This window comes from Laccaria bicolor, genomic scaffold, assembly GCF_000143565.1.
Source record: "Laccaria bicolor S238N-H82 LACBIscaffold_19 genomic scaffold, whole genome shotgun sequence".
Lineage (NCBI taxonomy): Eukaryota > Fungi > Basidiomycota > Agaricomycetes > Agaricales > Hydnangiaceae > Laccaria > Laccaria bicolor.
In genome coordinates this window covers 525,276-538,380 of record NW_001889890.1, presented here as the reverse complement: position 1 = coordinate 538,380, position 13,105 = coordinate 525,276, and the positions used below count along the sequence as shown (strand labels likewise).

The following is a 13,105-nucleotide window of genomic DNA, read 5'->3' as shown; positions in this document are numbered from 1 at the left end:
AATGGAGTTGGACGGCCCTCGGGAGGTTCGCGATAAAGTAATTATGACGTCGCCTGGATGTAATGTTCGCTGTGACAAAGACTGGACCAACAATGTTTGAGAATGCCGGAAGCGTCGCCCTTGTGACCTTGGCCTACTTGGACTCCTTCACCCATCTTTTAGCTCCCATCCCCGAGCGCGAGTAGTGCTGAGGAAGCCGCACTTTGGTCATGTACCTCACGGTCTGTAGAGAGATACGGATCACCACCTGGCAATGGCAGCCGAGAAATGAACATACCATAGCCCGTAAGTTGGGTGCTGATGTCCTTCGACTTTATATCCGCAAGCAATTCGGGGAAACTGCGAAGGCACAAGGCGCGGAGGGATTGTACAGCGTCCTAAAGTTCGTTCTTGTCCGTCATGATATCCGGTCCACGACAAGATAGAAGGTCGTCCCAGTGGTTTTGTAGCGATAGCAGGCCCTCAAACACGGATAGGGAAAGGAAAGTATTCCAGTGGAGGGACTTTTTCACGAGCACTACGGGGGCCGCCAATATCGCATTGAAGAATGTGAGGATGGAAGTCAGCAGCATTCCGAACGCTGACGCCATGAGCGCGGCGCTCGGTAATGGGCTTAGTTCTTGAAGGAGCGAAAATTCCTCCTAAGAACGCAGATAAGTCAAAATTGCAGGGTGAAAGCGAGAGCAACGTACATCCTTGGTGCCCAGAATCAATTCGACCCACTCCCCAAACTCCCTTCCTGTCACAAGCGGATTTACGGTTTCCACACGAGCCACAAGCCGCTTTCCCCGCCCTTCCAGGCACTTCACACTCCAGTTCCCTGGCATGTCGGCGTAGCCTCGTTGCGCCTCTCTCAAAGTCGTCAAGATAAGTTGAGCGGCTGGATGAGTTGGATGCGTGGATGGTACCGGTGTTGTGCGTAAGGAGGGAAGAGGTTGACGACAGGCGATGACGTAGGGTAGGAAGCGGACCTCGGACTCTGATCTGTTTGATCACATGACATTCATCACGCGTTTGGAATTGAACGTTGAACGCTCGTTCTTGCTCTCTGTTCTTGACCATCACCACCACCACCTTTTGTCGTCGTTCCCCATTCTTCTGCTCCCCATTCTCATCCTCCGCTGTCGCTACAACAACTCGCAGTACTGACGGCTCCGGGCTTCTCAGAGGCCATGACGACGAACGATACGCTGCGGCACTCGTTGCCGGTCTTTGGTTAGCAAGCTGTAGAGTGCCTCGCGATAACTGCGTGGTAGTTGCTGGGCTGATCAAATGTCAGATGAGCCTTGGGTGGAGAACTCATCCGTTCACCAGTAAGTAAATCCCATAACCTGAACGCGCATATATGCGAAGTGTTACATAAGTCTGATCTTCATTGTCACACTAGCCTTCATCGTACCCTGACCGCAATCCTTTTCAACATGCAATATCAGCCAGGTGCGGTGTGATCGGTTTTGCACTCTCGCCAAGCACGCTCAACGATAACAAGAAACCTCCGTCTCCCTTTATTTTTCTTCGATCGCCATGGGTTCAGACAGCGCGAGTCGTTTCATCTCCCGAACACGCATATACGCACCCATTTGGGGTTCTAACACTTGGAGGTTTACTTTTTAGCGCCTCTTTTGACGCGCAGGCCATTCAAGCGCGCCACGGATCGCTCAAATTGCCCTGGTGTTACCCAGAAAAATGTACGTCTCATCGTCTCGCCCATCGTTCTCTATTAACAAGACTCGGACCGCATCTCAGACTCGAAATGCCAGTCGATATATGTGTTTCATTTAACGCGCGTTAAGCGGCACTCCGGTAAGTCAAATTTCTTTACTTTTAATACTGCTGCATATGTCTGACGTTTCCGTTTGCAGTTTATCTGATAGGTTGGCCCATATTCTCGAGCGTAATCGCCATTTATTCGTTGAGATAAAATTCTCAAATTTCGGACGTGGGGCAGGTTACAACGTCGGTCCCTGTATTAGACAGGTGCGTATCCCTTTCTCTTTTTTTCGCTCTTCATCGTTTCGGTCTCGTATCGGTTGCTCTGTACTTTTTCTTGCTGCCTGCCACATTCTCGTATCGTCGTCAGATTTTGTTTTAGATACTACAAGAAATTTATTTTGTCCGCATTTCATATGAAGTGATCAGAATTCTACATTAAGAATTGTAAATCTAGCTAAGATTGTATGGAAAGGGCTCACTAGGATGGCCTAGTATGGCCTCGCGTGGGGTCGGGATCTTGGACAGCCATGCAAGAAACCGGTCCCATGCAAGGTCTATCACTGGGGATGTAAGCCGAGGTTCCAACCTTGGCCATGGAAGGGAGGCTAACCTTTCATGGCCTATTGGTGCCTCTCATGGCCATTTATGGCCTTACGTGGAACCCGAACTTTTGCTGATGGTGTCGTCCCAACTGTATAACAAGAAAACCTAGAAATTTGAGGCTGGCGCGGCTCCATGCCATCCGGGAAGTGCAGCCCAGCCAGGTGGTCTGTGGAAGGGGTCGTCTCGCCTGTAATCAACAAATTATTTGATTTCGAGGACTTGTGAGTAGGGTTGCATCTGCAAGAGCCCCTCGAGATGATAACGGGATAGGTGTGATGCCTTGACCTTCCAGCGCTGATTGGCACATCTTGCTTTCAGTGATAAGCATAATTCGTTGACGATGCACCCGCGTTTCTGCATGTGACTCACTGGCGTTGGACATGACCTGCACTTCTGCTGGACTCAGTTTCATATCGTCATGCCTGTGTTTCAGCAAGGAGAGGTGATCGTCCATAGCCTGGATGAAAGCTAGGGGGTGCGGAGAGGGCTGGGGGCAACGCTAGGGTTCCAAACCAGCTTTGAACTTGAACTTGAACATCGACCTCAGGTTTGGTTTTCGCGCACCACCCGCGCGTGGCCCGGGTTGGGCCCAGGAAGTTGACTTCGAAAAAGCAATGTCAACGAAAAAAAAGAAGACAAGCCACTGATCACAGCCTTGGCAGAATTTGACGAGAACCGCTGTACAAGAGTATAATCTTTCAAGAAATTCGAGTGATCAGGAGAGCCAAGTGAGGGCGTTGAGTCTTGAGCTTGAAGGTGAAGATAAAGCAAAGATAAAGCAAGGGGGTGTCGGGATTAGAATGCCGGACCGGAGGCTGGTAGGTAGGTCCAGCCGTCGGGCCTGAAAAAAAAAAAAAAGGACATCACCCAAACTTCACCTAAAAATGAGGTTGAGCAGGTTCTGAGGAGGACCATACAACGTAATGAGCTTGTAGGAGAATATAAAGCACTCAAAACGGCTTGTTGTTCATTATTTTACCAAAAATTGATGATCAAGGTGTGTGATAACAACATTTCTCTCAAACCTGAATAAACGGCACCAGGAGGGAAATTATGTCGAAAATATCTACAGTGATGATGTCACTATTACCATATATACTATAGACCGGTGCCTGATTACGTAGTAGGTAGGTCGACCTCCCGCCGCTGAGAAAAAAAAAATCGACCCTAGGTCTCTTTTTTTAATCCCGACACCCCCTTGAGATAAAGGCAAAATAAGTTGCGCTGACAAATCATGATCTCCCCTCACCGGTCTACACCGGCCTCACTTCGAGCTTGTACTCTTCCAGATGTATACAAATTACTAGTAAATGAGTGTGGTGTCAAGGAGTCCTGATAAAATACAAAGTCCATATTTTTAATACAGGTAATAATCCTACGAGTCCAAATATATGCGCGACCGCACACCATATAAAGTCTCCAGTCAGTCCAAAAGAAACATTCCCCCTCTCTTCCCTCTTCCCTCTCGTCTCCGCAACCCTACCCCCTCCCCAACCCCAACATCGCCATCACCCTCGCCTGCAACCCCGTCTTCGTCAAGCTCACCGTCCTCGGCGCGTCTCTCATCCCCGTCCCCGCATCTCGATACAGCACACCCCCACGCCCACCACTCTCAATCCCAAGACTCACATTCGCCTCCTCCAAGAACCTCACGCCCAAGCGCGACGCCTCGCCATGCTTAGCGACGTGGAACGTTATAGGTATGTTCTGCACCAATAGCGTAACCGTGTAGTCGTCTGGGAGTACTTGTGAATATGGATGGGGAGGTTGAAGTCCAAGTGCGAGGAGGGTGGAGGGGGAGATGAGGTTTTGAGGGAGGGAGGTGTCGAGAATGAAGTTTGTAACGACCGAACCGTGGTCTGTGTGCGGTTGGGGATGGGGGTGTTCGAGCTGCCTGGGTCGACGTTCGCGGGGGTGGAGGTGTGATCGGTAAGTGGGTATAGGGTCTGGTATGAATGTGGTATCAGGACCACGGTGGGTATATGCGTCAGTTGGTTCCTGCGTTTGCTGTGTTGACGTGGGCTGCTGGTGATGATCAGTCAAAGGAGGGAAGGAAGGCGTGTTCGTCGGAAGTGATAACGCCGAGCTCGATTTTGAGTTGTAGCCATTAACGAGCCCAGGTGCCAAGAAGCCTCTGTTCGCAGAACTTAACTCCGAGAGCGAGGGGGTCGACATCCGCGGTGGGGGTGGTCTCGATGGGGACCTGGACCTGGACTCATCCAAACTCTGCCTCGGCCTCGACGGGCCAGGGAACATGTCCACCTCCCTTTCGCCGTGTTTTTGGTTTGGACGACGTTTGAATTTGGGCACGCCGACGACGAGCCGCCATGCTAGCAGGCCTTTGAGTGGTCCCGTTGGGATACGCACGCCTGCGCAGGGCATGCTGTCGATCTCGGTTGTGTGGGGGCTGTTGTCGGGCCCTAGAGCGTTGGCGAGGTCGAGGGATGTGGATGGGGTGGCCACGGGATCGCACCCTCGTGAGTCTACTTGATGTTCAATGAGGATAGCATGAGATGATAAGTGCACGCACCAGAGTATGAGGACCTCCTGTCGTATGGATCATACCCCTCCTCCCTGTCGTCCTTTTCGATCGGTGATGCCTGCTCGCGAGAGTATGGTGGAAGCACTGGGAGAGATTTGTGAAAGAATGTAGTTGTTGGAAAGTCGGTCTTGCCGTTTTCAATGGTGTTCCGCTTCTGATAAGTGTAGCCACCAAGTTGGTAGTCAGAGAGCGTGAAGGAAGGGGGAGGTGCATCTATGTAGCTCGTGCTTGAGCCACTGGAGGATCGGGAAGGTGGCTCAGGCGGAGGATGGTTCATCGAGAAAGAAAATGGAGGAAGGCTTGGTGGGTTCATTTCTTATTTATGAACAGACTTCGGATGAGTGGGTGGTGATACCAGGGCATTACAGCCTATAACAGTTCTGTACAGCCATCAAGCATCGACAACCTTGCGCCGCATTTCCCGTCTCGGCCGGAATTGGCCTTGTTTACTTTCTTGTCTTATCGTTTCCAAGAGGACCGCAGAAGATGATTTATCGTGCGTTTCCATTCGTTCTCCTATCATTGTTCCTCCTCAACACCCACCACAGCACCACATGCATTTTTTCTCGGAATTATCATAAAGATTGGGGGCGGCGCACCGCCCAAGTGTTTCGCATCCGGATTCGGGATATGTTGAGAGCCCCGTGCCGAAACTCATTTGCTTGGCAATCTTGAGTGACATCATGATCGCAGCCGTCAGCGCCCCGTTAATAATTCTATAGAGGTGGCTGTATTTCTCTATTTTTGCTCCTTGTTCCGTTCGGACCTCGTGGTTATCTAATATCCATTTCTGCTGTCAGTGTGGTTGGAGATGCTAGTGAGCGTCCAATTGTCAGCAACGAACAATTCAAAATGGCTTCAAGCGGCACCGTGTTCTTCATCCTTTGTGGGGCCCACTACACACGCATCCCGGAATTTGAGGGACGCTTCAATACTTTCCAGCCGCTTCGTGCTAACAAGTTTATTTCCCAGTGGGGGTGTGCGCCGTGACTCGTGAAACGACCCAGTATCTCATATCATTTACCCCGGTTCAAATAAATTTCTCCAATATTAACCCCGGTTCGCCAGGATCTTCAAAACGTCTCGAAATGTCCCACCAGAATTTCATCGACTTGGTCAAGTGAGTAAGCACCCATGTAGGATCACTCCAAGGCGGCATCTAACCATCTTAACCATAGCAGGTAGCGCGGTCAACAGAGGGAACGACAGGTTATCCGGTGCACTCGAGTCCCAGATTGGGGATTCAACCACATTTGAATGTAAGAACATCATCATGGAGCGACGTGAGTTTCGAAGGTTAGTAGAGGACGCATCGCAGAACGAGATTTTCAAGTTGACCATCAAGATTTAGAGATTGAGGCGTTCTTGAATTTGGTACGGGTGCATCACCTTAATCAAGGGATCCACAGGAGAGGCGCCGACTGCCAAGGTCGAGTAGAAGTGGAGATTTAATTCGCTCAATGAAACAGCTTGCACAGGCTTAGGTATGGGCTAGGCTGGTGCTGCTGCGCTGAGAGTCGTCAACTTGGCCAGAACAATCACTTTCCGTTGCGTGGTCCGAGTATCTCTGCTACACCCTTGACATGGCAAGACAGTCAGCTTCCCAAAGACCCTCCAGTTCGCCATAAACCTGCATCCAGCAGTGGGGATGGCGACGGGGCAACGCAGCGACGATGAGTGTAGTGAGGATCCTGCCAGGTTACTGCCAACTTGATAAAACAAAGGCCAGAGGGTGTTGTCCGGAACGGGAGGTACACAAAAAGCGAGGAGTCAGCATACGTTGAAATGAGATTTTCGTCAAGTCGTAGGAGCCGTTGGGCTGATTTCAAATCAACTCCAGAGCGACAGGGCAGAAAAAGCGATGCCCCCGCCAGCGCTGACAGATTTTGTCAGGGGTGCAGGAATATCCATCGTAGAATGGGGCCGAGGCGCAGAGGGAATTTTCATAGGGAGACCGAGCACCAGAGCCTGGCCCTCTAGCGAAAATCAAATTTCGTTCAGCTCACTTCCGCCGTTGTAACTTGTCGGTTGGATTTCAAGATTGTTTTGGTCAAGACTCAAATCTTTTGATGATTTTTCCTCCTTTGGGGAGAAGGGCCTGAATTTCCGTTGGACCAATACGTATCGGTAGCGTGAAAAGTCCGATATTTTTCTTTGAGACCGCTCTTGGCAGTCTTGGCGACTTCGTTTCTTGAATGGCTCTGTATCAGTAAAAATAACAACGTTGAGAGAGATTATGGCTCACTGAGGTATCCTTTTAGAGTTGGGAAACGGTTGTGCATGATGGTTAGGATTTGGAGAGGAGTTTGTTCATGTTAACCTGGAGACAAACACGAGCATCATGATTGGTCACGACTCTATGCTCATTCTGGGCACACACTCCTGATGGCTCCGGGTTATGCGCTTAGAGATAATTTTTGGTACCGTCGGTTCTTTTCAAATGTTTCCAGGAGAATCAAGCGCACATAAAAGTGCAAACGACTTGGTGACCCTGCAGCAGCCAGACTCGATGCCAAAGCGAACACTATTTTTTCCATGTAAGTCTCAATTACCCAAGAACAGAGATGTATTTGAACGATTTGAAGGCAAGGTCCACAAGCATGAACTACACAAAACACGAAACGGTGATAAAGACAGATCTGCGTAGTATGTAAGTGTCCTGGTTTACGCGCGTGCACATTACAAAATCTCAAAGGCAATCCAATTCTGCACCTGGCGATATAACTTGAGCTCCATCTCTGCCCGTGCTACGATCCTGTCGACGAGCTCTTGCACCTCGGCCTGCTTTGGCGGCTCTCCATCTTCTTGTTTTATGAATGTGGGGCTAGAGACCCGTCGAAGCGCCACTTCAGCTTTGAATTGCTCATGGTAAGCTTCAAGAAGCTTTCCACCCTCCTTCTCGCCGTATAATTCAAAGGTAATATTCGGGATCATCAGCCATGACTGACACAGGTTTAGTCCACCTACGCCACTCGGTCAAAGAAGTAACAGAAACTTACTAATATGTTGTAATCAGTTTGGCGGAAGGTAAAATCCTTGTAGTCCCGGTATAGGACAGAGAGAATAGGTTCGTCAGGTCGGTATGGAGGAGGTGTTGCGGGTGTCAGTGAGATAGAGGTGAGCATTTCGACTGCCCAGCTGTCGACATTTGAGTACAAAGCTGGCTTGGCTCCCAGTCCTTGTCCTCGCTCTTATTTAAAGCTATCAACGCTTCCCACGAATCAACATTCCTTGCAAAAATGCAGGGCATGCCCAGCTGGATTGACGTCGCCATCTGCAGAAAACACGAGCCACGTGCCTAACTCACCTCGCATAATGATATCATACCCGGCCCTCAGGGCTGATTCAACAAGTCAACTAGTCACGCTCTTCGTCGTTGACGTCAATGACGGGATTTTAAAGTATGCCGATGTCTTAAAGTTGCCAGGCTTATGCCTAATCTTTCACCAGGGGCACCAACACCTGTGACCACCGTCGTCTGCAATAAGCCGTGTAAATTATCCAACCTCTTCGGCAGTCCTTGGATTGGATATGTGACTCGGACTTGCGACCCCCAACGATATTTCATCCAGACGCTACATGATTTGTTAACAACATCCTTCGAAAAAAAGAATAGAATACTTCTGGCTTGTGACTCCGAGTCATGTTCGAGTCGATGAATGGATCGACTTCACGAAGAGTGCCTGCACATGTTGCGGCCCTGCCCAGTAAGTCCGAAATTGCCGTTCTGGTAGGCGAGAGCTTTTTCTTTCGGCCTACTTACACTAACTGGGAAAAAAGAATGTCTGGTCATTTTTTGGACAAAGTTGGTGCTGTAACACAAGAACCAAACATTTTCAGAACTAAGCTCTGGTGTATGAGACATAGCTAAGGAGGTGTAGATTGTACATACCAAGTCTGGGGATGAATGAATGAAAACTCAGGATAAGGCAGAGCATTCACTGTGACAACTTCCAAAAATGGGATTTGACAAAATAGGAAATTCTGAATGACTGCAACCTACTGGAAGCAATTCACAATTTGAAGCAGAAATATTTTAAACACTCAATCTCCCTGCTATTGTAATAAGCCCCATAAAGTCTCTGAGATATAAAATTCTATAGTCTCCCCAAAAAAGTGAATTTGAATTGATTCCCCTCCCTGGACATTTGCAGTTGCAAATATTGCCCAGGATTGATAGGAGAAGGTATCTATTGTCATAGTATTGTACATATACATAACTATTACTGTTCCATGATCTGATTTGACCACATTGCCAGGAATAAAGCATTTAATGGCTAATAAAACTTCAAGAAACTGTGAAAATTAAGAGACATATAGTCAATATGGTTCCCAGAAACCCTGCTTCCAAGGGGTTACAGTTAATATGGGTGTTTTGAAATGTCCATGCCAAGTGCTTCTACCTATCTCTTGAGTTTTGGGCACAGATGCTTCTCAAATGGCCCACAAAGCTCACTGAAGCATGACAGAGAGATTTCCAAATCAGGCCTAGAAAGGTCTGGGGGTCTCAGATCCTTGTATGAATAGGACCTCTGTTTATTTCCTTGGGATAGTGTTCCTAGGTATGAGAAGTGCCTTGTGAAATATTTTCAGCCCCAATTCACCAAGAAAAATGTCAAGGATTGGTCCAGGACGATTGCTCTATGCAAAATGCACTTTTCTTGGGGACTATTCAAGTTATACCCAGTGTAAATTTATTTGCTATCATATTATACTTCAGGTGTTGTTTAAAGGACATCCTGAGTCTCTATGGATTAACTCAAAAGGGTGGTAGCATTTTTTCTTCTTGCAGAAAAGAAGGACTGATGTTGTAGATACTTGTTTACTTTCAGAAAAACTCTGGAAATTAACTTCTACAGACATCATGCAATGGTCATTTTAACATTTCTACCTACCTTTTGTATTATACACACTACAAACATTAATAGGGAGTCATTTTTCCTCATTCCAACAAATATATTGAGTGAAAATACATAAAGTGGAGAACAAGTTCAAATTTACCTTTTAGGGGAGGATATAAATTTTCTAGCCCAAAGACTTTATGAAGCTCATAACAATAGCAGGGAGATCCAGTGTTCAAAATATCTTTTCCTCAAGTTGTGAATTGCTTTCAGTAGGTTGCAGTCATTCAGAATTTCCTATTTTGTCAAATCCCATTTTTGGAAGTTGTCATAGTGAATGCTCTGCCTTATCCTGAGTTTTCATTCATTCATCCCCAGACTTGGTATGTACAATCTACACCTCCTTAGCTATGCCTCATACACCAGAGCTTAGTTCTGAAAATGTTTGGTTCTTGTGTTACAGCACCAACTTTGTCCAAAAAATGACCAGACATTCTTTTTTCCCAGTTAGTGTAGCTGCGTAAGACCACCCACTGCTCAGATAGCATGAAGTCGGTTGTTAGTCTCAATTCTCTGATCAATATTGAGAATAGACAAGGGCATCAGATTCTGACAGACTTTCTAATAAAGTCGATTGTTACCACTCAGATGTACAAGCGGCCCATGTCGATTGGCCTAATCTGTTCCCAAGTTTTAGTACCATAGAATATGGATATATCATATCAAATTAAGTATGGATGACCATGAGGGGGGATTCGACTGAATGTCATGTATAAATAAGCATAGGTCGCCTCAAGATAGATACATAGCATGCCAGGTTCATCCTATCTTGGTATAAAAACTTCATCACCATGCCCCTCGTTTTGCTGCTAAGATATAGATGACATTTTCCTTCCTGTCAGAAGGAAAGAGTAAGGCTGTGGCAAGGAGTGGGGTAAGAACAGCGACAGGTATTGTGGCAAGTACAGAAACAAGCAGTGGTTGTTTCATCCAAATGTAGATGATTAGGCCAAGTAGGAACAGAGTCACACCCACACCGATTATTCCAAATCCTGAAAATAAGGCATTGGCTATAATCCAGTCATGAATGCCAGCCAATGACCAGCATGTCTGGCGTGGAGGAAGATTGGCTTGATTGGCCCAAGCCGTTTCCAGGACTTCGGCCTGTCCAGGCTGAAGAACTTCAAGCCATCATGCAGTAAGTGTTGAGAGAATTGCTCCAAAGACGTCAAGGAATGTGCCAGCAAGCCAGAAGGCATTGATGACTTTTGCAGAGATGGACGAGTTATCTGAGAGGGTCGCGGAAAGCATGGAAACTTGCAAACCAGCAAAGAATGTTGCCTGTTGAGAATAATGAGCTGCAAACCTCAGCAATCATGTTACGAAGCACACACCAACACGCCCAAGCTTCTAAAGCCTTCAATTGTAAGTTTATGATTCTCATGTACGGCATGTACTATGGTGGGTGAACCATCTAGTCATGTAGTTTTAGCATCTAGCATCTAGTTCTGGGTCTAACAGGACTGATAGTCACTTTGTCCTGCCGATGGAGGCAACCTATTCTCCATACTAGGTGTTACTTTCAAGTTCAGGGCTGGGCAAGGCCTGGGGTACTTTCATTTGAAATTAGGTTGACGCTCTGGCAAGCGTTTTCCCCCTTTCAAGTGGGTATGAAAGCCAGGAAGAGAGCATGCATTTACCCTAGATGACAGCCTGCGGGTGTAATCAATTGGGTTGTGGGTGAAGCTTGGTGAAGGTTGGCAGCTAGATTAGCACTTTGTTTGGTCACCGTAAAGGGCAAGCACCTATACACATGGCCACACATGCCTCATCAAGATTCAAGATCACGATCAGTTATTCACTTTCTGCCTTGAACTTTAAATATAACAGGAAGGTTTAAGGGCATGTCAGCATTGGAAAGTATGGCGATCATGTATGGCGATCTGTGTGGCGATCTGTATGGCCGAAAATGTGACAACAGACATGTGATGATCAAATATTAGTCCACGTCGCCTCGCGCTTCACCACAAGGGGTATGTAGTTATTCGTTCAGAGACATGACCTACCCCGTGGGAAGTTGGAGATCCAAGTGTGCGAAAAAATCCAACCCCCAATTTATTTTTATTTTGAGCAGCTCAAAGACATGCCGTGCTTCAGGGGATCTCCCTTAGTATTCTTATGACATGTACAAGACTTACATCACTTTACATCTCATCTGTACTTACATGTATGTAATACTGCCCATGGTGGAAAGAGTGTGAACAATAGATACTCATTGTCTTACCCAAGGGGGGTCCAACATTTTTTTAAATCCTATAGGGTTGAATTTTTTTCTAAGGCCTCGATGGCTGGACTAACTAACTAAGGGTGGGAATATATTGCCAAATATGGAAACATTACATCATCATGTCTTCCCCTTGATCATCACCAGCGAGCTTGGAAATCCGTCAATGCATGCATGCAACTCTGTCAACAATGCAGCAGCTTCCAGACACAAGATTCAATATGATGGAGTCTGAGAGGGGGTGGGCAATATTGATATGGGTGCTAGTCCCACCTGCCAGCTCAAGGCTGAGAATATACTGTACGATTACGACCAACTTTTCAAGCCGTTTAGGGCATGACCTATTTCGATCAACTCTTCGTCACTTCAACATCTGATGTGAGGCATGAGGAAGAGTACTGTACTAATACGACCACGTCTTCACGTCACGCATCACAAACGGTTGTGAAGGAAGGGAAGTAGGCGTGATGTCACGCATCACACCAAGTTTTGAAGAGTTTTTTTCTTTGAATTAAAAATAGTCATTTTTTTCCGGACCTGCGGTGCCTTTCTTAAGCATAACATTTGGCATATTTAGAACCATGCCATACTTGAGGAATGCATGCTTACCTTCCAGCCAAAAAATTGACAGGTTGCTGGGCCAAACCATCTGAGAAATATGTGGTGGACGATTGGTGGACGAAGAGCAAAAACTCTTTGTCACGCATCACACAGGACAATGAAGCAACGAAGAGATGGTCAAAAGGTGTCACACCCCAAGGGGCCTGAACAGTTGGTCGTATTAGTACAGTACAATCTCTTCATCTGTACTTCAGAAAATCAAGAATAGGCTGTCCTTGCAGTCAAATCTTCAATGGTGGGATAGGTCTCCTTAGAAATTAGTTTAAGGATTCCTAGTGCTGTCTAAACAGCTAGGAGTGCCGCAGGCTCGAAAAAATTGGTATTTTAGATGCAAGAGAAAACGACTTCAAAACCTGTGGTGATGCATGATGTCACACTCACTTCCCTTCATTCAAACCCCTCTGTGATGTGTGACACAAAGACTCAGTTGTAATCGTACAGTAGTTGGCATTATTAGTTGCTGGCCTTGAGGTCTGAGGCCTGAGGCCTGAGGCTTGACAA

The 13,105-nt window shown here is 47.1% G+C and overlaps 5 protein-coding genes across 5 annotated transcripts; 3 read left to right on the top strand and 2 right to left on the bottom strand.

Moving 5' to 3' along the window:
- Positions 1 to 92: 92 nt before the first annotated feature.
- On the top strand, positions 93 to 2,425 carry LACBIDRAFT_329020 (uncharacterized protein; the record flags this gene model as incomplete). Its single annotated transcript, XM_001883150.1, has 9 exons — positions 93 to 181; positions 283 to 285; positions 671 to 919; positions 1,144 to 1,215; positions 1,257 to 1,313; positions 1,438 to 1,688; positions 1,794 to 1,803; positions 1,863 to 1,977; positions 2,168 to 2,425. 9 exons carry the CDS (start codon positions 93 to 95, stop codon positions 2,423 to 2,425), a joined length of 1,104 nt encoding a protein of 367 aa, XP_001883185.1.
- Positions 2,426 to 3,673: 1,248 nt separating this feature from the next.
- LACBIDRAFT_294701 (uncharacterized protein) lies at positions 3,674 to 5,211 on the bottom strand (the record flags this gene model as incomplete). The annotated part of the gene is made up of 4 exons (XM_001883029.1): positions 4,991 to 5,211; positions 4,847 to 4,942; positions 3,946 to 4,799; positions 3,674 to 3,691 (listed from the first exon to the last, which is right to left on the bottom strand). The coding sequence occupies exons 1-4, from the start codon at positions 5,169 to 5,171 to the stop codon at positions 3,674 to 3,676; spliced, it is 1,149 nt and encodes a 382-aa protein (XP_001883064.1). The 5' UTR covers positions 5,172 to 5,211.
- Positions 5,212 to 5,812: 601 nt separating this feature from the next.
- Positions 5,813 to 6,581, top strand: LACBIDRAFT_300440 (uncharacterized protein). Its single transcript, XM_001883149.1, has 3 exons — positions 5,813 to 5,978; positions 6,044 to 6,154; positions 6,343 to 6,581. Exons 1-3 carry the CDS (start codon positions 5,947 to 5,949, stop codon positions 6,533 to 6,535), a joined length of 336 nt encoding a protein of 111 aa, XP_001883184.1. The 5' UTR covers positions 5,813 to 5,946; the 3' UTR covers positions 6,536 to 6,581.
- Positions 6,582 to 7,537: 956 nt separating this feature from the next.
- LACBIDRAFT_329018 (uncharacterized protein) lies at positions 7,538 to 7,983 on the bottom strand (the record flags this gene model as incomplete). The annotated part of the gene is made up of 2 exons (XM_001883028.1): positions 7,538 to 7,801; positions 7,858 to 7,983. 2 exons carry the CDS (start codon positions 7,981 to 7,983, stop codon positions 7,538 to 7,540), a joined length of 390 nt encoding a protein of 129 aa, XP_001883063.1.
- Positions 7,984 to 10,805: 2,822 nt separating this feature from the next.
- On the top strand, positions 10,806 to 11,702 carry LACBIDRAFT_329017 (uncharacterized protein; the record flags this gene model as incomplete). Its single annotated transcript, XM_001883148.1, has 4 exons — positions 10,806 to 10,897; positions 11,049 to 11,124; positions 11,292 to 11,367; positions 11,590 to 11,702. 4 exons carry the CDS (start codon positions 10,806 to 10,808, stop codon positions 11,700 to 11,702), a joined length of 357 nt encoding a protein of 118 aa, XP_001883183.1.
- Positions 11,703 to 13,105: the final 1,403 nt, after the last annotated feature.